At 35.9% G+C, this 23228-nt stretch overlaps 1 protein-coding gene across 5 annotated transcripts in view; it reads right to left on the minus strand.

The window, feature by feature from the left end:
• The window catches only part of LOC127809902 (MADS-box protein JOINTLESS-like), a 120418-nt gene that overhangs the window by 43727 nt on the left and 53463 nt on the right, over positions 1-23228 (minus strand). For all 5 annotated transcript variants that reach the window (XR_008025298.1, XR_008025297.1, XR_008025299.1 and 2 more), the window contains exon 3: positions 16348-16423. Coding sequence is in view for 2 of the 5 variants with exons in the window: in XM_052349072.1 (XP_052205032.1) it covers positions 16348-16423 (76 nt within the window). In the remaining 3 variants the exon portion in view is untranslated. The remainder of the gene's footprint in view (positions 1-16347; positions 16424-23228) is intronic.

Raw genomic sequence — 23228 nt, forward strand, 5'->3', positions numbered from 1 at the left:
ATTGCTTCGTTCTCTTCTGTTGCCACCAGATCTGAAGCAACAACTGCTGCCTCTAGCCACCCCCATCTTCATCCTTGATTGCTGCTTCCTTGTTCATCCACTCGGCCTTAATTACCGCCCCTATCTTCAGCCTTGATAGTTGAAAGTTGTCTCTAGCAAAGGAATGGCATAAAACTTAGATTCCAGCAGGAACAGTGGAGAAGCAACCACTAAAAATTATGTAGGAGGTGTTAGTTCAAGTGTTGGCACCGATTTTGGGGCAGGAGTAAGTGAGCTTCCCGGAATGCTACTACCCTATCAATTGGATGGTAAAAACTACCTCCAATGGGTGCAGCTGGTTCAAACTTTCCTCGAAGGTCGAGGAAAACTCAGCCATCTTACTTCTCTTCCTCTAGCAGCAACTGATCCCAATTTCCAGGTATGGGATATAGAGGATTCTCTTATTATGTCGTGGCTATAGAATGCCATGCAATCTAATATAAGTAGAAATTATATGTTTCTAAGTACTGCTAAGGAAATCTGGGAAGTAACTAAGCAAACCTACTCTAAAGTGAAAGATGCATCAGTTATATATGAAGTTAAAATCAAGATAAGTAATACTAAACAAGAAGGGATGACTGTTACGGAGTACTACAATAGCATGAATGGCTTGTGGTTAGAATTGGATCAGTACCAAAAATTAAGATGGTGTGCAGTGCTGATGTTGCAACCCTTAATAAGATCATGGAAAGGGATAGAGTTGTTGAATTTTTAGCTGGCCTTAACCCGGTTTTTAATCAAGTAAGGGTGCAAATTCTTGGTTGAGAGAAATTGCCCTCACTCAATGAGGTATTTGCAATGGTAAGAAGTGAGGAAAACAGGCGGGTAGTGATGCTGCAGGGGGCATTCACTAATGGATCAGCTTTAGTGTCAAACAAAGGAGAAGGATCAAGGCAAAGAGGTTGAAAATCAGGGGCACAAGGGCAGCCTAACAACAGAGAGGGACTTTGGTGTACATATTGCAAGAAACCTCGACATACCCGAGATAATTGCTTCAAGCTCCACGAAAAGGAAGCAGTCCTAAGCAAAATGGGAGGATTCCCAAGCACAGCTACTCGGCCTAGCACTCAATCCTATCTATCACACAAGGGACAAGAAGAGGATGGAACTATGGAAAAACTTGAGGAAAATTTTAGTTCAAATCTCACTCTTCTCAACAGTGAGGAAATCAACAAACTAAAATCTTTTTTGAAGACCATACAAGATGATGGTAACTGCTCCTTGGCTCATCAAGACCCTTCCGGTAAGCCCTCAGGTAAGTTTGCTTATTCTATAATTTTTCTAGCATCAAACACTGATAGGAATGATACTTGGATCTTGGATTCCGAAGTTATAGACCATATGGCACCTAACTCCCATGTGTTTACTACCTATCAACCCCTTAAGACCATGAAACAAATTTGCATTGCTACTGGAAAAACATTCCCTATAATTGGACATGGCAATGTTTATCTAAGCCCAAACATAACCCTTAACCATGTTCTTCATGTGCCCCAATTATCAGCCAACCTCCTCTCTATCTCTCAACTCACAAGAAACCTACACTGCCATGCTATTTTTTCTACTAATGTGTGAAAGTTTCAGGCAATGAAAATCGGGAGGAGGATTGGGGCTGCTAGGGAAACAAATGGGTTGTATTACTTGACAAGGAACGTATCAAAGAACCAGCAACCAGTGGCTTGCTCCTCTCAAATTACAGCCAACTATCACCAAATCTGGCTGCATCACTACCAATTGGGTCACCCACCATTTTCTTTATTAAAATCTATGTTTCTTATTTTATTTCTTTCTTTAGATCCTAGTACTCTTCATTGTGATGTATGTGTTATATCCAAACAACATCGTGTGTCTTTCCCAATTAGCAATAAACTCCATTCTATTCCATTTGCATTAATTAATTCTGATGTATGGGGTCCTTGCAAAATTTCTATCTATTCTGGGGCACGTTGGTTTATCTCATTTATCGATGATTGTACTCGGATGACATGGGTTTTTTTGCTAAAAGACAAAGCAGCCATCCAAACAATCTTACCAAGCTTCTGTAAAATGATAACGACTCAATTTGGAACTCCTATAAAGAAATTTTAAACGATAATGCTCGAGATTATTTTAACTCTTATATGAACCATTTTTTCCTACAAGAATGGATTGTCCATGAATTTTCATGTGTGGATACTCCACAACAAAATGGAGTAGCTGGAAGGAAGATGAGACATCTCCTTAATGTAGCTCGAGCATTGCTTCACCATCATACTATTCCTAAAATCTTTTGGGGGGAGGCTTTCCTTACGGCCACATTTCTTATTAACCGCATGCCTACCAAAGTTCTAAACCAACAAAGTCCTCTTTCTTGCCTCACTACTCACTTTCCTGACTCTAATTTCCACACCACTCTTCCTCTTAGAGTATTTGGGTGTGTTTCCTTCATTCATATTTCCAAATCCTCTCAGGATAAGCTTGATCCAAGAGCTATGAAATGTGTCTTTCTTGTGTATTCCCCCACACAAAAAAGGATATAAATGCTATCATCCTCCCACTCGCAAGCTCTATGTCTCTAAGGATGTCACATTCGTCGAGACTACTCCATTCTTTGGCTCTACCCAAGCTGGTCACTAGGGGGAGACTTCCTATGGTGACCCAAGTGACATCTTCTTTCCTTTACCATCTTCCCAGTCCATTCTTCAGCTTAATGTTGATCCTCATTCAGTCTCCAGTCAGCCTAGTCATGCCTCTAATCTTAACCCTACAGCCAGTCCATCTCCCCAACACTCAAACAACCTTAACTATGGTGATGATCAGGTCAAATTTGATGAGCAAGAAGCTTGCCAGCAGCTACAAGGAAGATACAAGGGGTCTCCCTATGTATATAAATGAAAACAGCCAAGCCTAGAAGACCAACAAGCTCCAAACTCCTCTCCCATTCAAAGCTGGGATCACATGTAGACAATACCTCCAGCCTCTATCGGCCAAATCCTTGATGATTTTGACCTTCCCATAGCTCTTAGGAAGGGGGTTAGAAGCTGCACCACCCAACACCTAATGGCCAATTACCTATCCTATCATCGCCTCTCCCAAAACCATAAAAGCTTCTTAACATCTCTAGATTCAATTATCATTCCAAAATCAATAATCGAGGCTCTGAAAATCCAGAATTGGAAGCTTGTTATGCTTGAGGAAATGAGGGCTTTAAAAAGGAACCATACATGGGATATTGTGGATAGACCTAAGAGAGTTAATCCAGTGGGGTGTAGATGGGTTTTTAACGTCAAGTATAAGGTCAATGGGACACTTAAGAGGTATAAGGCAAGGCTGGTAGCTAAAGGCTACACTCAATCATATGGGATTGACTACCTAGAGACATTTGTACCAGTGGCAAAGATGACCACAGTTCGTATTCTCCTATTATTAGCAGCCTCATTTGGGTGGAATCTATAACAACTAGATGTTAAAAATGCGTTTCTCCATGGAGATTTAGAAGAGGAAGTGTTTATGGATTTACCACCAGGATATCATTAGGGACTTAACGGGAAGGTATGTCGGCTAAATAAGGCCTTATATGGGCCCAAACAATCCCCTAGGGCTTAGTTTGAGTAGTTATCTAAAGCCATGCATACTATCGATTACAATCAAAGTAGGGGAGACCATACCTTATTCATCAAACACTCGACAGGAGAAAAGGTTACTGTGCTACTAGTATATGTGGATGACATGATAGTAACTGGCAATGACAAAGGATAGCAGGCAAAGCTCAAAGAAAGGCTAGGTAAGGAATTTGAAATCAAAGACCAGGGTGTGCTCAAGTATTTTTTGGGAATTGAAGTAACTTATTCTAAGGCAGGTATTTTTCTCTCTCAAAGGAAATATGTGCTTGATTTATTGACTGAAACATGATTAATTGGAGGAAAATGGGAAAACATTCCTATTGAACCTAATTGCAAGCTATGGAACAACCCTACTAGCAAGTTTATAGACAAAGGAAGGTATCAGCGACTAGTTGGAAGATTGATATATCTCTCTCACACAAGACCAGATATTGACTTTCCTGTCAGCTTGGTAAGTCAATTCATGCACCAGATAATCTCTCTCAAGGCTACTCCAGGTAAATGAATCCTATTTAAAGCAGGAAATAAATTGTACATTCAAGGTTTTTCACATGCAGATTATGTAGGGTCCATGACTGATAGAAGATTTACAAGCGGCTACTGTGTATTCCTATGAGGGAATCTGGTGTCCTGGAGATCCAAGAAGCAAAGTGTTGTGACAGGATCAAGTGCAAAGGCAAAATTTAGGGCTATGGCCCTTGCTCTATGTGAAATTCTATGGCTACGAATTGTTCTTGATGATCTAAGAATTTCAGTCCAAGACACAGTTAAGTTGTGGTGTGATAACCAGTTAGCAATCAATATAGCACATAATCCGGTCCAACATGATTGGACTAAGCACGTTGAGATAGACAGACACTTCATAAAAGAGAAGTTGGAAGCTAGACTCATTCACCTGCCATATGTTCCATCAGAGGAACAAGTTGTTGATATATTGACAAATGGGTTGCCAATAAAAAGATTTAAAGATCTAGTAAGCAAGGTAGGAATGTGAGACATCCATTCTCCAGCTTGATGAGGAGTGTTGGCAGTTGGTTTTATCAAATGATTTATTTCATTAATGTTTTATCAGTTGATTTATTTCATTAATATTTTGAGTTGTAATCTTGTAGAGGTCCTAATTTATAGGAGAGTAATCAACTCCTATACATTCGGAGAATTGTTAGGAGCTTGATTAGTCTTAGAATTCTTCAAGGATTAAGAGTATGTACGTTATAAGTAAGATTGTATTAATTAGTTTTGATATATGAAAGATTAATTCTTGTTCTCTCACAATTTTGTTCATCATAAACTGATCATTACTTTTATCATTATCATGCTTGGATAATTTCTCTCATGATTTATATGATTACATCTTTATTCTCCCCACTAACATTGTCTCTTTTGATTATGACAAAAAAAGGGAAGAAGAATGAGAAATTGTATATATAAGAGTTAGTTAGGCATTAGGCAATCAGGTTCTTTGGTCCTTAACATTTTGTCATAAACTTTTTTATATATCTTAATCAATTATTATGCTATTAGTATTTTTTGAAAGGAGAGCCTATAGCAAAAGATTAAGAGGGAGTTCAAAATATTTTTAAACAAATTAATCTTTTAAAATTCATGTTTTTGTCATCATAAAAAATGAGGAGAATGTTGAGTCAATTTGCTTCATTTAATCTCTAAATTAAGTTTTGATTATTATCAAAAATGATATTTTAAATAATATATAAATTGTAGACCATAATTATTTCTGATTAATTTATAAAATATTTTTTTCCATAGTATGTGTATAATCAAAAATGTTATTTTCCATTAAAATCATTTCTCAAGTAAATATAAAATTCATAAAAAAATGTTTTTCCAAAATCTGAACTAAGAAGTCGACTTCTGCCTTGGAAAGTTGACTCCTGATTTGCCAAAAGTCAACTTTTGGAAAATCAATTTAGTTGACCTAGCTGAGAGCAAATTATGTAGAATTGATCCATCTGAGAGCTATTTTTTGGGAAGTCGACTCTTGCTTAGAGAAGTCAATTTTTAGCCTTAGAAGTCGACTCTCATTCAAATGGAAGTCGACTCCCCATTAGGAAAGTCGACTTTCCGAGCCCAATGGTCAATTTTATTTACTATTATACAGATCGTCCAACATGATCTATAAATACTTGGGGCTCGAAATGGTGAAAGAGTTTTTGCATTTCTAAATATCTAAAGCACACACAAGCTCTCAAGCTCTCTTAATCAAATTTCCAAGTAAATCTAAGGCTCTCAAGCTTCATTTCCCATTCATCCAGGAGCCTCAAGGCAAAGTGTAGAAAAGCTACTCAAACCAAATCCAAATATCTTAATCAACTGAGGTTATTGTAATATTTTTTTTATCATTGATTTGTACATTTGTGTCCAAGAGTGGACAAATACTTGTATCAATTTAAACTATTGTTGTGGATTGTTTTAGTTGCCTAGAATTGTTTAAAATCTAGGTGTGTACTAGTTTCCAAGGTGAGCTAAGGGAAAACCTTAGTGTTGGATTTAGTGGAACCCCAAGAGTGGTTAGACCTTGGGAGAGTGGATTAAGTGTTTGGGATACGCCGAACCACTACATATTGTGTGTTGTTTATTGCCATTCTTTCTCTTGTATTGCTATATCTTGTGGCTTGCAATAATAACAATCTCACTTATACATATTTATAGAAGCTTAGGTGGTGTTCTCTTTGTGTTTGAGTTTTGTGTTTTGAGTTTTGAATTCATTTTGAGTTTTGTGTTTTGAGTGTCTGTTTTGAAATTTTTAAAAATGCGTTCTTTTTGTCATTCTGAAAAATTATTTCTCAAAACAGAAAATTAGAAAACGCGTTTACTTTGAAATTTTAAAAACGATTTTTTTTTTTGTTATTATGATATTTTATTTAATAAATTATAAATTTGATTCAAAATTTTAAACTATAAAATAAAATAAAATAAATCAACAACCTTATAAATATCATTTAAAAAAATTAATACAAATAAAATATATCACATATTCAGTTTAATAAATAAATAAAGTAAAAAAATTAAATAACAAAACAAAAAATCAAATCAGCCGCAACTCATCTCATCTTCTTCGTTCTAGGGTTTTGGGGGGGGGGGGGGGGGGGGGGGCGGGTGGCCGCGGTGGCTATGGCAGTGAGGGGCGCTGGTCGCGATACTGTCGCGGTGGCGATGGGGGGCTGGTCGCGATGGAGGTGGGGGGGGCTGGTCGCGGTGGCGTTGGCTGTGGGGTTGAAGGTGGCGGAGGGGGGTGCTGGTCGCGGTGGCGGCTATGGGGTTGAAGGTCGATGATGGTGGTTGCGGTACTGGTCGCAGTGGCGTTGAGGGGCGCTGGTTGTGGTGGTGGTGGAGTTGAAGGTCGGCGGCAGCGGTGGCTATGGCTGTCGATGGCCAGAAGAGGAGAGCGAGAACAGAGAGAAGATGGGGGGAGAAGGAGAGAGAGAGAGGGGGGGGAAGTGGGTCTGCGTGTGCCCGCCGGGGGGGGGTTGGGGGCTGTTTTCCGCGTTTTCAAAATGTTTTGTGTTTTCAGTGTATTTTCACTGAAAACGCCCAAAACAACATTTTGTTGTTTTGAGTTTCCTTAACAAAATTTTTAATTGTTTTTAAAAACGCGTTTTGAAAAATGATAAAGAGAACGCATTTTCAATGTTTTCAAAAACTGAAAATAGAAAACGGCCCGAAAACGGGAAAGAGAACAGGCCCTTAGTTTTCATAAAATTATATATCAAGGATTTTCATTAATAAAATTACAAAAATTTTAATCACTCAATTTATCTCCCACCCCCCTTCTTGAGTGGCCATTTCCAAAGGGACCAACAATATAGATTCCACGTAGGCAAGGGTAAAGGGCTACAAAAAATATCTTCCTTATCTCTCTTTTACTCCCCTAAAGGTGATTTTTGGTAAAGAAGGTTGATTCTCAAAGAATGATACATCTATACTTACAAAGAAAAAAAAAATTAGTGACTGAATCGAAACACTTATGCCCTTTTTTATTAGGTGCATAACCTATGACAACACATTTTTCAATGTTTGGATCGAATTTGGACGGAGAATTGTTAGGTATGTAAACATAGCATGTGCAGCTAAAAATTTTTAAAGGAAGGTTTGAGTTCAAAAGACATGTGGGAAAAGATTTTTTTAAAATAATTTAAAGGAGTCTCAAACTTCAAAACCTGTGTTGGCATTCTATTTATCAAATAACATGAAGTTAAAATAGCCTCACGCCATAGATATTTAGGAATATGCATAAAAAACAAAATAGCACATGCTACTTCAAGTAGGTGTCTATTTTTTTGATCAACAATTCCATTTTGTTGAGGTGTTTCTCGACATGTGGATTGATGAATGATACATTTTTCTTTCACAAATTTTTCCAAACATTCGTTGAAATATTTAGTTCCATTATTAGTGCAAAGAATACCAATTTTTGTTTGAAATGGTTTTTAATCATGCTGCAAAACTCTTTGATCAAGTGTTCAACTTTAGACTTTTTACTTAATAGATATACCAAACATAAATGTGTATGATCATCTATAAAGGTTACAAATCATTTTTTTCTAGAAAGTGCATTGACTCTAGATGGCCCCCAAAGATCACTATGAATCAAATAAAAAGGTTTTGCTCCGTAACAAGTTTTTAGAGAAAATGTAACACGCTGACTTTGACAATTGGCAGATTTCACATTAAAATTTTGAAAAAATCCATTCCTTTAAACAAGTTAAGAAACAAGTGTCTAAGATATGGAACACTTGGATGCCCTAATCTACAATGCCATAGCATTATTTCATTATAAATTGAGATTGAACAAATACAACTTAAGCCCTGAGCTTTTTTATTACCGAAGGCAATTTTTTCAAAGTAATAAAGCCCATTCATTCCTCTAGCACTACCAATCATCTTTCCCAAGTTCTATTCTTGAAAGATACAATGAGAGAGGTAAAAAATGACACAACAATTACAATCCTGATATAATTTACTAACTGATAGAAGATTGTATGCAAGCTTAGGAACATGAAAGACAAATTTAAGGGTAATATTAGCATAAACTTTTATTTGGTCTTTGCCTGCAATAGGAGAGTAACTACCATCTGGTATTCTGATTTTTTCAGCACCCGTACAAGGGAAATAGGTACTAAACAAATGAGGAACACTTGTTATGTGGTTAGATGCTCCTGAATCAATGATCTAAGGAGTAGATTTGGAAAAAAACTGAGAGTGCATTAGGATTACTACCTGTTTGTTCCAAGAATTGTTCAGCAAGCACTAGGTGACCCGAATTGGAAGTTAACAATTATGGAAGAGATGAATGCACTCAAGAAAAATGATACATGGAGTGTGGTTGATCTACCAATAGATAAAATGACTATTGGTTGCAAATGAGTGTTCATAATAAAGTGTAAAGTAGATGGTGATGAATCACATGATAGTTCGGTTTTAATGATGAAATCAACCTCTTGCTTTTGCAAAATGTCTTACATTAAAAGCGATTTGTCATTTCCATTTCCAAAATCAAAGCATAATCTTTTTCAAAAAGGTTGTAAAAGCCGTTAGGCATTTTGTTCCAAAAGAAGCTTGTGTTTTTAATTTTCTGTAAGCCATCTGTCGACTGGTCAATTTGATCTGTCGACCGGTTTTATATATTAGATCATTTGTCGATTGATGGTTTTCCATCTGTCGACCGACAGAATGATTGTAAATCAAAAGACCATCATCTGTCGACAGATTACTTGTCATCTGTCGACTGATCCTTTGTTCTATCCTTAATCTGTTGACCAATGTCTATGCATTTGTCGACTGGTAGTATAGGTCTTCTGAGAATGGCTTCATCTATAGACCGATGTTCAAACATCTGTCGACCGATCATATATCTTTACAAGAAACTGTCGACCGATGCTCTTGCATCTGTCGACCGGCAGAATGCAAATCCCTAATGCTTCTTATGCGATCAAGCCATCTGTAGACCGATGCCTATGTATTTGTCGATCGGTAGAATGCTTACCCAAGGAACTGTCGACAGATTCAAACGATCTGTCGACTAGAATTCTAAATTTTACTAATCTATCGACCGTTTTCTTCGCAGAGACACATAACGGCTAGTTCAGCTTTTGCTCTCAAGTGCTCTCTCCACTAACAACGGTTTGATTCAATCATGGGCTCTCAAGAGGCTATATATATATATGTCATTTGGGGACTACAAGTGGTTCAAGAAATCAATCTACAAGCTCCCAAGTACAAAAATCTTCATTGGTAAAGTTGTTCTATTTTTTAAGGCATTGTGTTCATCTTGTGTAATCCTTTCTTTTTCATGCCTTGCCTTAATCTTTGAGAGAACTTGTAACTGAGAAGATTGTTTCTCAGATCCTCTCGTATATTACAACATCTTACATAATCCTAGCTTGTATTGCTAAAGAGCTTACTTTGTTTGTAAGAGGTTTTGGAACACCTAGTTTTTCTTAGAGGGCTTGCTTGTTCAAGCAAGAGGTTTGTATCTTCCTAGCTTAGTGCTAGAGGGCCTATCACGTGTGATAGGAGAGTTATAGTATTTTGTTTGAAAATCCTTAGTGAGGAGTTAAGGTAGTAGATTAGGCTTAGTCAAGCCGAACCACTATAACTCATTGTGTTCTTTTGTGTTTGTGTCTCTTACCTCTTCATTGTCAACACCTCTCTTTATCAAAAGAATTTTTAAATATACCAATTCACCCCCCTCTTGGTACTTGCCATTGATTATTCAAATCTAACAATTGGTATCAGAGCCAAGTGCCCATCCAGTTTAAACAGGTCTAACAACCTAGGGACAAGATCCATCTATGGCTCATTTGGCTAGTTCATCCCATTCCGAGGGTCAAAGTACCACTCGTCCTCCTCTATTTGATGGTACTAACTATAACTACTAGAAAGCAAGAATGCAAATCTATCTTATGCAGGATTCTCCTCTTATGCAAGCCATCAAGAAGCAAATCACATTAGCCAACATGGAGAAAATAGAGACTTGGACAGCAGAGGAAAGGAGAAATACGAAAATCAATGCAAAAGCAATGAATGCACTGATATGTGCCCTAAGTGCCGAAGAATTCAACCGTATCTCTACTTGCAAGACCGCCAAAGAAATATGGGACAAACTAGAGGTAACACATGAAGGTACAAAGCAAGTAAAAGAAACAAAAATTAGTTTGCTTGTTCATGATTATGAATTATTTTCTATGAAGGATGATGAGTCTATAAAAGATATGTTTACTAGGTTCAATGATATAGTTTCAAGTTTAGAATCTCTAGGAAAAACATATCCAAATGCAGAAAAAAGTTAGAAAAGTCTTGAGGAGTCTTCCTAGAAATTGGGATCCAAAAGTCACCGCCATAACGGAAGCCAAAGATATGGACACAACAACTTTTGATACCTTGTTAGGATCACTAATGACTCATGAGATTTTGATGAAAAGAAATGATTTAGATGAATCAAAGAAAAATAAAAATATAGCCTTTAAAGTAGAAACCAACAACCAAGAATCACAAGATAGTGAGGACGAACACTTTGCAATGTTTACTAGGAGATTCAATAGATTCATGAGAAATCGAAAATTCAATCAAAAAGGGCGCTTTAAGAAAGATAATGAACAAAAAGAAGAAGGTACTAAAGAAATTAAATGTTATCAATGTAAGAAAGCAGGTCATGTAAGATCTGAATGCCCTTCCTTGAAGAGAAATGAGTGGAAAGGGAAGAAGAAAGCCTTAGCCGTGTGGAGTGAGAATGACTTCTCCTCGAAAGATGAAGATCAACATGAAGAAGTTGCCAACCTTTGTCTTAAGGCCAATATTGAAGAAGTAAGTCTCTCTAAACCTTCGAATTTTACCCTTGAAGAACTACAAGATGCATTAAATGAAATTATGAATGAGTTTGAAGAAGTTAGTTTCAAGTACAATGTTCTAAGGAAGAAATCTAAATCATTAGATAGTTAAGTAAGAATATTGCAAGAAGAAAAAGTCTCTTGGATGAATGAGAAAAAGGACCTAGTAAGTAAAATTGAAATTCTCATCAAACAAAATCTTGACTTAAAAGAATCTTTAGAAAAACTTGTTGAAGGGAAAAAGAAACTTGAAATGATCCTAGGAGCTCAAAGAAGCTATGGAGACAAACAGGGACTGAGTTTTGATCCATGTCTAGATAATCAAAGCAAAACTATTTTTGTAAAAGCTTCATGTCAAAAACCGAAAGATCATTTTCGTAAACCATTCTTTTCAAAGAATAGGATCACATGTTATTATTGTGGGAGACATAATCACTCTATCAAAAAATGTTTCATAAGAAACAATCCACATAGATATAAGCAAATTTGGGTACCAAAAATAGAGTTGTATACTAACATGAATGGACCCAAAAAGGGTTGGGTACCAAAGGAAGCAACTTGATTGCTTATGTGACAGGTTGCTCTTGCTACAAATGTTGTGAGGAGTAAGTGGCTGCTCAAAACACATGACCGGAGATGAACGACTCTTAAACAACATCACCTACAAACAAGGAGGTAATGTTGTTTATGGTGACAACTCAAAAGGTAAAATCCGTGGTATTGGCTCTATATGTTTTCCAAAATTTATATTTGAAAATGTTGCTTTGGTAGATGGTCTTAAACACAATTTAATCAGTATAAGTCAATTGTGTGACAATGGAAATAAAGTATGTTTTAACACCTATGCATGTGAAGTATCTTGTCTAAAAACAAATGAACTAAAGATTGTAGGAAATAGAATTGATAACGTATACATAATTTTCCTAGACCTATCCTTATCTAGTATAGAAAGATGTCTAATAACCTCCATATCTCAGAATACTTGGTTATGGCATAGTAGACTAGGTCATGCTAGCATGAATCTTGTAAACAAATTATCTAAGCATGATCTTGTTAAAGGGCTACCTAAGTTGAAATGTGAAAGAGATCATATCTGTGATGCATGTATGAAAGGCAAGCAAATAAGTATATCCTTCAAACCTTCTAATGAAGTCTCAACATCTAGACCTTTAATGTTACTTCACTTAGATCTTTTTGGACCAATGAGAACTCAAAGCCTAGGAGGTAAACACTATACTCTTGTAATTGTAGATGACTACTCTAGATTTACTTGGGTAATATTCCTTGCATCCAAAAATGAAACATTCAAACAATTCAAAATCTTTTGCAAAAGAGTTCAAAAAGACAAGGGAATATGTATTTCAAAGATTAGGAGTGATCATGGAAGAGAATTTGAAAATGAATACTTCAAATATTTTTGTGAAAATAATGGTATTGAACATAACTTTTCTTGTGATAGAACCCCTCAACAAAATGGAGTAGTTGAAAGGAAAAATAGGTCTTTACAAGAAATGGCTAGGACCATGTTGTGCGACAAAAATCTCCTTAAAAATCTTTGGGCAGGAGCTATAAATACAGCTTGCTATATTCTGAATAGAGTTTCCATAAGACCTATCTTAAAGAAAACTCCATATGAATTATATAAAGGAAGAAAACCTAATATCTCGTACTTCCACATTTTTGGGAGCAAATGTTTCATTCTAAATAATAAAGATGCCCTAGGAAAATTCGATTCAAAATGTGATGAGGGTATATTCTTAGGATACTCAGTACTAAGTAAGGCATATAGAGTTTTCAACAAAAAGACATTAGCAATAGAAGAATCTATTCAAGTAAAAGTTGATGATACAAACTCTTTTGTCCAAAAAACTCAAGAAGAAGATGAAAACGAATTAAGCCAAAACCTTAGAAAACTCTCTCTAGATCAACCTTCAAATAGCCAAGGTCAAAATGAAGAAATTTTATCTCAAGAAGAAAAAGAGCCATTATTTCCAAGAGAAAGAAAATATGTAGAGAATAATGATATTTTAGGAGATCCTTCTAAAGGAATTAGGATAAGAGCATCTATTAGAAATGAATGCCAATATGTTGCCTTTATATCTCAAATAGAACCTAAAAACATTAAGGATGCCTTAAAAGATGAAAATTGGATTATTGCTATGCAAGAAGAATTAAATCAATTTGAAAGAAATGAAGTATGGAAATTGGTGCCTCGACCTAAAGATCATCCAACTATAGGAACAAAGTGGGTATTTAGAAACAAAATGGACGAAAATGGAATTGTTACAAGAAATAAAGCAAGGCTAGTGGCTCAAGGATATAGTCAAGAAGAAGGAATAGATTATGATGAAACCTATGCCCCCGTAGCTAGACTTGAAGCCATAAGAATGCTATTGTCATTTGCATGTTACAAAGATTTTAAACTATATCAAATGGATGTTAAGAGCGCCTTTCTAAATGGTTACATAAATGAGGAAGTATATGTAGAACAACCCTCGGGTTTTGAAGACCCAAAATTTGAGGATCAGGTATTCAAACTATCTAAAGCATTATATGGTTTAAAACAAGCCCCTAGAGCTTGGTTTGAAAGGCTTAGCAAATTCCTTATTGAAAAAGAATTTAAAAGAGGGCAAAGAGATACAACCTTATTCATAAAATTACAAGACAAAGATATTTTATTAGTTCAAATAGATGTTGATGATATTATTTTTGGGTCAACTAATAAATCTTTATGTGATAATTTTGCAAATCTAATGCAAGGGGAGTTTGAAATGAGTATGATGGGAGAATTGAAATATTTCCTTGGATTACAAATTAGACAAGAAGATGAAGGGATCTATATATCTCAATAAAAATACATTAAGGATCTTCTTAAGAAATTCAATGTTCAAGATAGCAAACCTATAGCTACTCCCATGAGCAGTTTAGTATACCTAGACAAAGATGAGATAGGACAAAAAGTAGACATTAAGCTATTTAGAAGCATGATTGGGTCTCTATTATATTTAACCGCAAGTAGGCCGGATATTATGTTTAGTGTTTGCTTATGTGCTAGATTTCAATCCGATCCTAAAAAGTCTCATTTGAAAGCAGTAAAACGAATTTTTAGATACTTAAAAGGGTCATTTAATTTAGAACTATTCTACCCTAAGTCAAATGAATTCTATCTTGAAGCTTATTCCGATGTCGACTATGATGGGTGCAAAATTGATAGAAAAAGCACTAGTGGCTCATGCCAGTTTCTAGGCTATTATCTAGTATCGTGGTCAAGTAGAAAGCAAAATACCATCGCACTCTCTTCCACCAAAGCTGAATATGTAGTAGCTGGAAGTTGTTGTGCTCAAATCTTATGGATAAAGCATCAATTAGAAGACTATGGCATAAAGCTTCATAATATTCCCATAAAGTGTGATAACACAAGTGCAATAGCCTTAACCAAAAATCCTATATTCCATGCTCAAACTAAGCACATTGAGGTTAAACATCACTTCATCAGAGATCATGTGCAGAAAGGTGATATAGAACTTGATTTCATAGATAAAAATCATCAAATTGCCGATATTTTTACAAAACCCCTTGACAAAGGAAAGTTTGAATATTTTAGAAGCAAATTATGAATGATGATTCATAAATGTGATAATTAAATGAATTTTTGTCGTGTGCCTGAGATTCTAATCATTATTCTTTATAATGGCCAAAAGTACTAATCTGTCGATAGATGATATTTAACTGTCGACCGATTATACAAATTTGTGAAAACTGTTGACCCTATTCATGAGATCAATAAATCAAGCTTCAAGCTTCAAGGACTAAGCCTCTTCTTAATCGGGTAAACTAATTCCAAGTTACTTGAACAAAGGATTCTATTCGATTTATTTCTCTATTTTGTTCAAATTCCTATACATGGAGGGATGTTCCATGCCTATATAAAATCCTTCTTATAGTAGTTGAGGGGATGCTATGTTTTGTAGAATAAAAAATTTTCTGAATTAGTTGAGTGTCTTCTTGACTTCTCTATAATTTCTAACCTTACATTCGTTAGTGGATTCCGTAGTATTTGGTGGCCTCGGTTGTTGTCTTTGGTTACATTCTCCCCCCGTCCGCCGTCAATCACCTTTCAGTTATTCTTTTTGTACTGATGAACAATATAATTATTATTTCCTTGCAAGAGACACCAAGAATTTGACTGCAACGCTACTGTTCGGTATCTTCTTTTCTGATCAGAGATCACCGAATGGCGGCATATATGAAATCGTTCGATTACCCATTTCATGTATTATAAAACATTTAGGTCGAGGTAACTGTCCCAGTGGGATCATTCTTGGTCTTGGACGCTGATGCAATAATAAAATAGAATTCCTCACGCCCGCCATTGTCGCTCATGTGTATTTGTTTTTTCAAGCATAAAGCTACATTATGATCTTATTGTCACAAAATGTCAGCATCATATAAATGTATACAGGAAAGTAACATGAATTCTTGCAGCATCATATGAACGTACGATGCAAAGTATATTTAATTATGGGTCAACGGTGGGTTTCTCTTTTGATGACGTGGGTAAGAAGTTGTTTAGCATTTAAGACACCAAAGGCTTGCTGTCAACATCAACAAGAAAATATTTCACTTAGTAAAGAAGTTCAGTAACAGGCCTACCAACCAATGCATCTCACTGTCTCAGTCTTTCAATCTTTTCAATTTTCAAAGTGATATGATGACAGTTAATTTTATGTTGGAAATTTCTTTGTTGCTGTACTTTCTCCATTGTTTGATAGATTTAGCTAAATATGAAACTAAGATTGGATCCCGGCTGGCTCCATATACTATAAAGAGATGAAAATTAACAATAGATAGGACCTTACTTGAAGCTCCAGAGAAGGTTGATCATTTAGTTTCCCAAGATTCTCTCGACTATGCCTCTCAATTACCTGCTCCATACTTGAGAACAGAACCATGGCAGAGTCAGTTTCCAGTCCAACTAGTTTAAACATAAACAAAATCAAGCCCAATTTTCAATGAAGTATCGGGCGAGAATCTTTAATTTCTACCCATGCATGTGTTTCAGGCACTTTTTTTTTCCCCTCAAAATAAAAGAAATTCAAAATGAAGTTCTTCATGACAACAACAATTGTGATTTTACCTGCATAAAATATATTCACGCAGTTGTTAAAGTTTACTTGTAGTTTTTACCTATAAGCTAGTTATCTTCCAACTTGGATTTCATCCTTGCTACATAAATCCAGGTATGACTCCGTATATACTTCACCAATCATGTAAGAATAGCAATATACCATTACCATGTCATATATATATATATAGAGAGAGAGAGTTTTGATCTCCTAAGTAACATTGTTTAATTTATACTTAGTAATGCTAATGTGGTAATTCAAATATAATGATGTGGTGAAACCCACCTATTTAATTCTTTAAACACAACAACTTGATAGGGTAAGCCCCGCATCACTATATTTAAGTTACCACATATTACTTAGTATAAATTAAACAACGTTAGTTAGGAGATAAAAACTCTCTCTCTATATATATGCATGTATGAATGTATGTGTTAGAGAATCCGAGTAATTCAGCAAATGATAAAGATGTGGAAGTGATAGAGATGAGGCTGTTTGAATAGAAGAAAGATAAGATAAGCAGTCCTTAAATCTTAAGAAGATAAGGAAAAAGAAGTTTCCGAAATTATAGGAGATATGCTACCTTAGTTTAATTTGTATCTTATCCTATCTATCTTTGTAACCCATTCAAATTTGGATGGTATCCTATCTCCCGTAAATTAGGATCAGAAACATAGCATGGTACATGTATAAATATAATTCCTACATTCAATACAAACTTGAGTTTTCATTTCTCCTCTAAACTCAGTTCATACCTAAGGTTTTCGACTTAGGTTATTATACTTTATTCACGGTATCCAAGCCCAATTCTACCTAGCTGAACATCCAGATACCATGGCTGCCTCTAACCCTGAGAATACAATTCGTATAATTGCAAAGTCCTCTCTCAGTCCAAAGTCACAACCTACAACAATTATGTATGTTTCTTTATCAATTGATAGCCATACCTTGCATATTACTCAACATAGATTAAATGGAAGAAATTTTCAGGAATGGTTTCAATTTGTTATGTTGGTAATTAAAGACAAGGGTAAGTTTGGCTATCTATCAGGAGCTATTTCAACTCCATTGAAGGATACAATAAACTATCAAAGATGGGAGGCAGAAAATTCAATAATCATGGCTTGGCTTATAAACTCACTGGAGCTAAAGATTGGTCGAACATATCTCTTCTACAAAACTACTAAGGAAGTGTGGGAGGCTGTCTAGGACATATATTCTGATTTTGAAAACACAGCTCAATGTTTTGAGATCAGATCTGCCATTCGAACTACTAAACAAAGTAATCTTGGTGTTACTGAATACTATAATATCTTAATGGAATTATGGCAAGAGATGGATCTTTTCTATGATCCAAAGTGGGAGTGTTCTATTGATAGCCAAAAATATAGCAATATGCTAGAAAAATAAAGGATTTTTGACTTCCTCCAAGGACTCAATGTTGACTTAGATGAGGTATGTGGCCGCCTACTTGGCACCAAACCACTTCCATCCCTCCGGGAAGTGTTTGCAAAAGTTGAAAGGGTAGAAAGCAGAAAACGTGTGATGTTTACAGTAGCAGAACCAAGTGCAAGCTCTGCCATTTACTAAACCAAATGAGAAGAGAATCCTAGGGATAAACAATGGTGTGAGCATTGTAATAAGCCCTATCACATAAAAGAGACTTGTTGGAAATTACATGAGAAGCCAGCAAATTGAAAGCCAAGGAATAAAAGGAAGAAAGAAAGGCCAACCTATACAAAAGAATTGCTCATACATCTGAAAAAGGTATGAGTTTGAATCTAACTACTAAACAGGTGGAGTTTCTATAGAAGCTATTGAGTGGTACTCGTCTTACAAAGGATTCAGATACCTCAACCACCAATCCCTCAGTATCTGTGGCCCAAAAAGGTAATCTAAAATACTCCTTATTATCTAGAAAAATGAATGGAAGTTGTTGGATTGTAGACATCAATGCATCTGATCATATGACTGGGTCTACAACTACATTTAAGCAATTTCAGCCTAGAGATAAGGAATTGACAACTTTAATGGCAGATGGTACTACGTCTTTAGTTATGGGGCAAGGGAATGTTTACGTATCTGGTTTGCAACTTAAATCTGTCCTATATGTGCCAAATTTGAAGTGTAATTTACTGTTAGTTAGCAAGTTAACTAAGGACATGGATTGCATTATAATCTTCCTTCCTTCTCATTGTATTTTTCAAGACCAATTTTCAGGAAGATGATTTACAGTGCTGAGGAAAATGATGGGCTTTATTGGGTTTCAGAAAACAAGGCTCCTCCTAATCAGTCACCACATAAGCTTTCCCTTATTGTTAGTTCTAATTTTGAAATTTTGTTATGGCACAAACACCTTGGTCATCCAAGCTTTTCATATCTAAGACATTTTTATCCAAATTTATTCATCAATAAAGAGAAAGTAGTGCTTTAGTGTGAACATTGTATTCTTGCCAAACAAACACACAACACTTATCAAGCTCATCCTTACACACCTTCCAAACCATTTTACTTGATACATAGTGACATTTGGGGACTAGCAAGAATTCCAAGCTTGTCTACTGCCCAATGGTTTCTCACCTTCATTGATGACCACACTAGGGTTTGTTGGGTATATCTCATGAAAGAAAAATCTGAGGTATATGCTATTTTTCAAAGCTTTTACAAGCTAATTCTTAATGTGTTTCAGTCCTCTATTTGTATCCTTAGGACAGACAATGGTCGTGAGTATTTTTCCTATCCTTTTACTCAATACCTCACCACTCATGGGATTTTTCATCAAAGCACCTACCCCTATACTCCTTAGCAAAATAGGACAGTTGAGAGGAAAAATCGCCATTTACTTGAAGTGGCCCGCTCCTTAATGTTTACTAGTTCCATCCCTAATAGGTATTGGGGAGAAGTTGTTCTAACAGCCTCTTACTTGATTAATCAGCTACCTACCAAAGTCCTTAGCTATCAGACTCCCTCGCACAATCTCACATCCATTTTGCCTCATGTTCAAATCTTAAGCTCTCTCTCCCCTAAAGTCTTTTGTTGCATTGTGTATGTCCATCAAACCAGTCCTAATCGTCACAAACTTGAACCAAAGGCCCTCAAATGCATTTCCATTGCCTATTCTCCTACTAAAAAAGGATACAAATGTTGATGTCCCCTCTCACAAAAGTTTTTTGTTTCTTGTGATGTAATATTTGTTGAAAATGAATTCTATTACTTAAGTACCTATTACCAAAGGGAAGAAAGCAATTGGGATCCTACAGTATCAATGACTATTTCTCTCCCTATTGTTTCACCTTCTTCAAATATTGATATGATCCAAACTGCTACAATTGATCACCCCTAAGCAGCAATGTTTGAACAGCCTGAATCATCCAACACTGACTCCACTACCTCTCCTAAGCCTTCACCAATCCACCAACCCCTTCAACCAGCTGAGCCAGTGATGACTAGTATAGGAGGAGGATTATATTTAGAAAAACCCACAAAGGTTTACTCTAGAAGACCCAAATATTCTACTCCTCAACTCAGCTAATTATTAGAACCAAAGAATGGTCCAACAAGGGAGGAACACACTGGAGCTAACAGTGATCTGGGCATTTCTATTGCTATTTGAAAGGGGTAAGGTCGTGTCAAGTTTCTCATCTCTAATTACTTAACATACTCTAGATTGTCTTCTCAATTCAGGGCCTTTACCACAACCGTTGATGGAGTGGCTGTTCCACAAAATATTCAGGAGTCTTTGAATGATCCAAAGTGGAAGGAAGTTGTTATAGAGGAGATAAAGGCCCTTATTGGCAACCACACATGGGATATTGCAGAATATCCTAAGGACGAGAAAATTGTAGAATGCAAATGGATTTTTACTGTCAAATACAAGTTAGATGGGAGCATAGACATGTACAAAGCAAGATTGGTGGCCCAATGGTACTCTCAAGCCTATGGGATAGACTATGAAAAGACTTTTGCTCTTGTACCAAAATTAAATTCCATAAGGGTGTTGATGTCTCTTGTTGTGAATCTAGATTGGGAATTATTTCATCTTGATATCAAAAATTCTTTCCTAAATGGGGAATTGGAAGAAAAAGTTTATATGAAGATTCCACCCAGATTTGAGAAAGAAAAAAGATTCGGCAAGGTATGTAAACTATATTGATCTCTCTATAGATTAAAACAATTCCCAGGAGCATGTTTTAAGAAATTTAGCTCTACCCTTACAAAGTTTGGGTACAAACAAGGTAAAACTGATCATACACTATTTACTAAGCATGTAGTTAATGGCAAAAGATCCATTTTAATTGTATATGTAGATGATATAATTATTATCGATGATGATATTTAAGAAATTGTTGCACTGAAATAGAGATTAAGGAATGAATTTCAGGTTAAAGAGTTAGGGACCATGAAATACTTTCTAGGAATGGAAGTGGCCAAGAGCAAACAAGGTATTCTAATCTCACAAAGAAAATATACTCTTGATCTCCTAAAAGATACAAGGATGCTAGGGTTCAAGCTAATGTATAGACCTTTTGAAAGAAACTGGAAATATCGAATAAATGATAGTGATCCTTCAATTGATAAAGGGAGATATCAAAGGTTGGTTGAGAGGTTGATCTATCTTTTTCTCACTCACCCAGATATTGCCTATGTTGTCAGTATTGTGAGCCAATTCATGCACTCACCTACTCAATAACATTTAGCTGCAGTTTATCACATTTTGAGGTACCTAAAGCTAACACCAGGTAAGAGATTATTATTCCAAAAGAATGGTGCTAGAGGGATTAAAGGGTATACCGATGCTAAATGGGCAGAATCTGTGATGGACAACCAATCAACATCGGGCTTTTATACTAAACTGTAGGGAAACCTAGTCACTTGGAGGAGTAAGAAATAATCAGTTGTGGCACATAGTAGTGTAAAAGCAAAGTTTAGGGCAATTGCTCCAGACATTTGCAAGTTAATTTGGTTGGCTCGACTAATGGAAGACCTACAATTGCCCCTGACCTTACCAACAAAGCTTTATAGTGACAGCAAGTTATTTATAAGCATTGTTAATAACATAGTTACATAGTTCGTGGAACACGGTACGGGGACATGGCAGGCCATTTTTCTCGGGACGCGGTACGTGAGGGGTAGGCTTCATCGGTTCACCACTTTAGGTCATGGTACGTTGTGGTGCGCTGAAGTGGAATGCCTATTAAATATATAAATTTTTGAAAAAAAAATATTTTAGATTTTTTGACTATATAAATTAGGTAAGAAAAATATGTTAAATATATTAATAATGATAAAAATACCTAACAAATAGATGTTAATATAAGAATAATGCTAGGAGTTGTGACTAATGATGTTGTGCATCAGTTATGTGACACCTCCTCATTGGAGGAGGTTAAGGAGACCACGTGTTATTATTTTCTCTGCCTAGCATATCCTCCAATGAGGATGAGATAGTTATAAAGTCAAAAGATTTAAGAAAGTACAATGGCAATGTGGAGTCCCAATAAAATGTTTCAGCTATTTAATGCTTAGTTGTCATAATAATTAGTTTTATATTTAATTATTATATAATATTATAAAATTAATTAAAAATATTTATATATATATGTACACATGTTAAAATACAAATTCTCCCAAAATAAAACTTGCCTTTATTTTATTTTGTTCATTAGTACTTGCCTCTGTTTGGAGATGAGAAAATCCTATTGGGGAACTTGCTACAACCTCATCTTCCTCGTCACTGCTTCACCTTCTTAACAAAGACCATGAACTGTTGCAAAGAGGAAGGAAGAAGACAACACTAGTGTAGAGAGAGAGAGAGGAAGAAGAGGACATAAGAGATCTAAGTCTTTATTACAAAGGAACTAGGACGCGTCCCCAGGCGTTCCAAGACGCAAACACAACGCGTTTTAGTGCGCACGTATTGGAATGTGGTTCCCGGGGGAAAGGGATGTATTAGGTAACTATGGTTAATAACCCCATCGAGCATGACAGAATGAAGCATGTCAGGATTGATAGAAGTTTTATACAAAGGGAAATTGAACAAGGAGGAATAAAACTAACCTATATTCCTACAGGTAGTCAAGAGGTAGATGTATTTACAAAAGCCATGTCAAGACTAGGGTTTGAATCACTTGTTAGCAAGCTGTGAATGAGAGATATCTATTCACCAGGTTAAAGAGGGGTGTTGGAGAATCTGAGTAATTCAGCTAATGATAAAGATGTAGAAGTGATAGACACGGGGTTATTTGAATAGAAGAAAGATAAGATAAGCAGTGCTTAAATATGAAGAAGATAAGGAAGAAGAAGGTTTCAAAAATATAGGAGATATGCTACCTTAGTTTAATTTGTATCTTATCTTATCTATCTTTGTAACCTATTCAAATTTGGATTATATCCTATCTCTTGTAAATTAGGATCAGAAACTTAGCATGGTACATGTATAAATATAGGTTCTACATTCAATACAAACTATGAGTTTTCATTTCTCCTTTGAACTCGGTTCATACCTAAGGTTTTCTACTTAGGTTATTATACTTTTTAAGTATGTCTTATACACGAGGAAGGAGAGAGAAAGAGAAGAGCAGGATTGATAGGACTCATTATTAAGCCCTAATCTA

Source organism: Diospyros lotus, chromosome 9 (assembly GCF_014633365.1).
Source record: "Diospyros lotus cultivar Yz01 chromosome 9, ASM1463336v1, whole genome shotgun sequence".
Lineage (NCBI taxonomy): Eukaryota > Viridiplantae > Streptophyta > Magnoliopsida > Ericales > Ebenaceae > Diospyros > Diospyros lotus.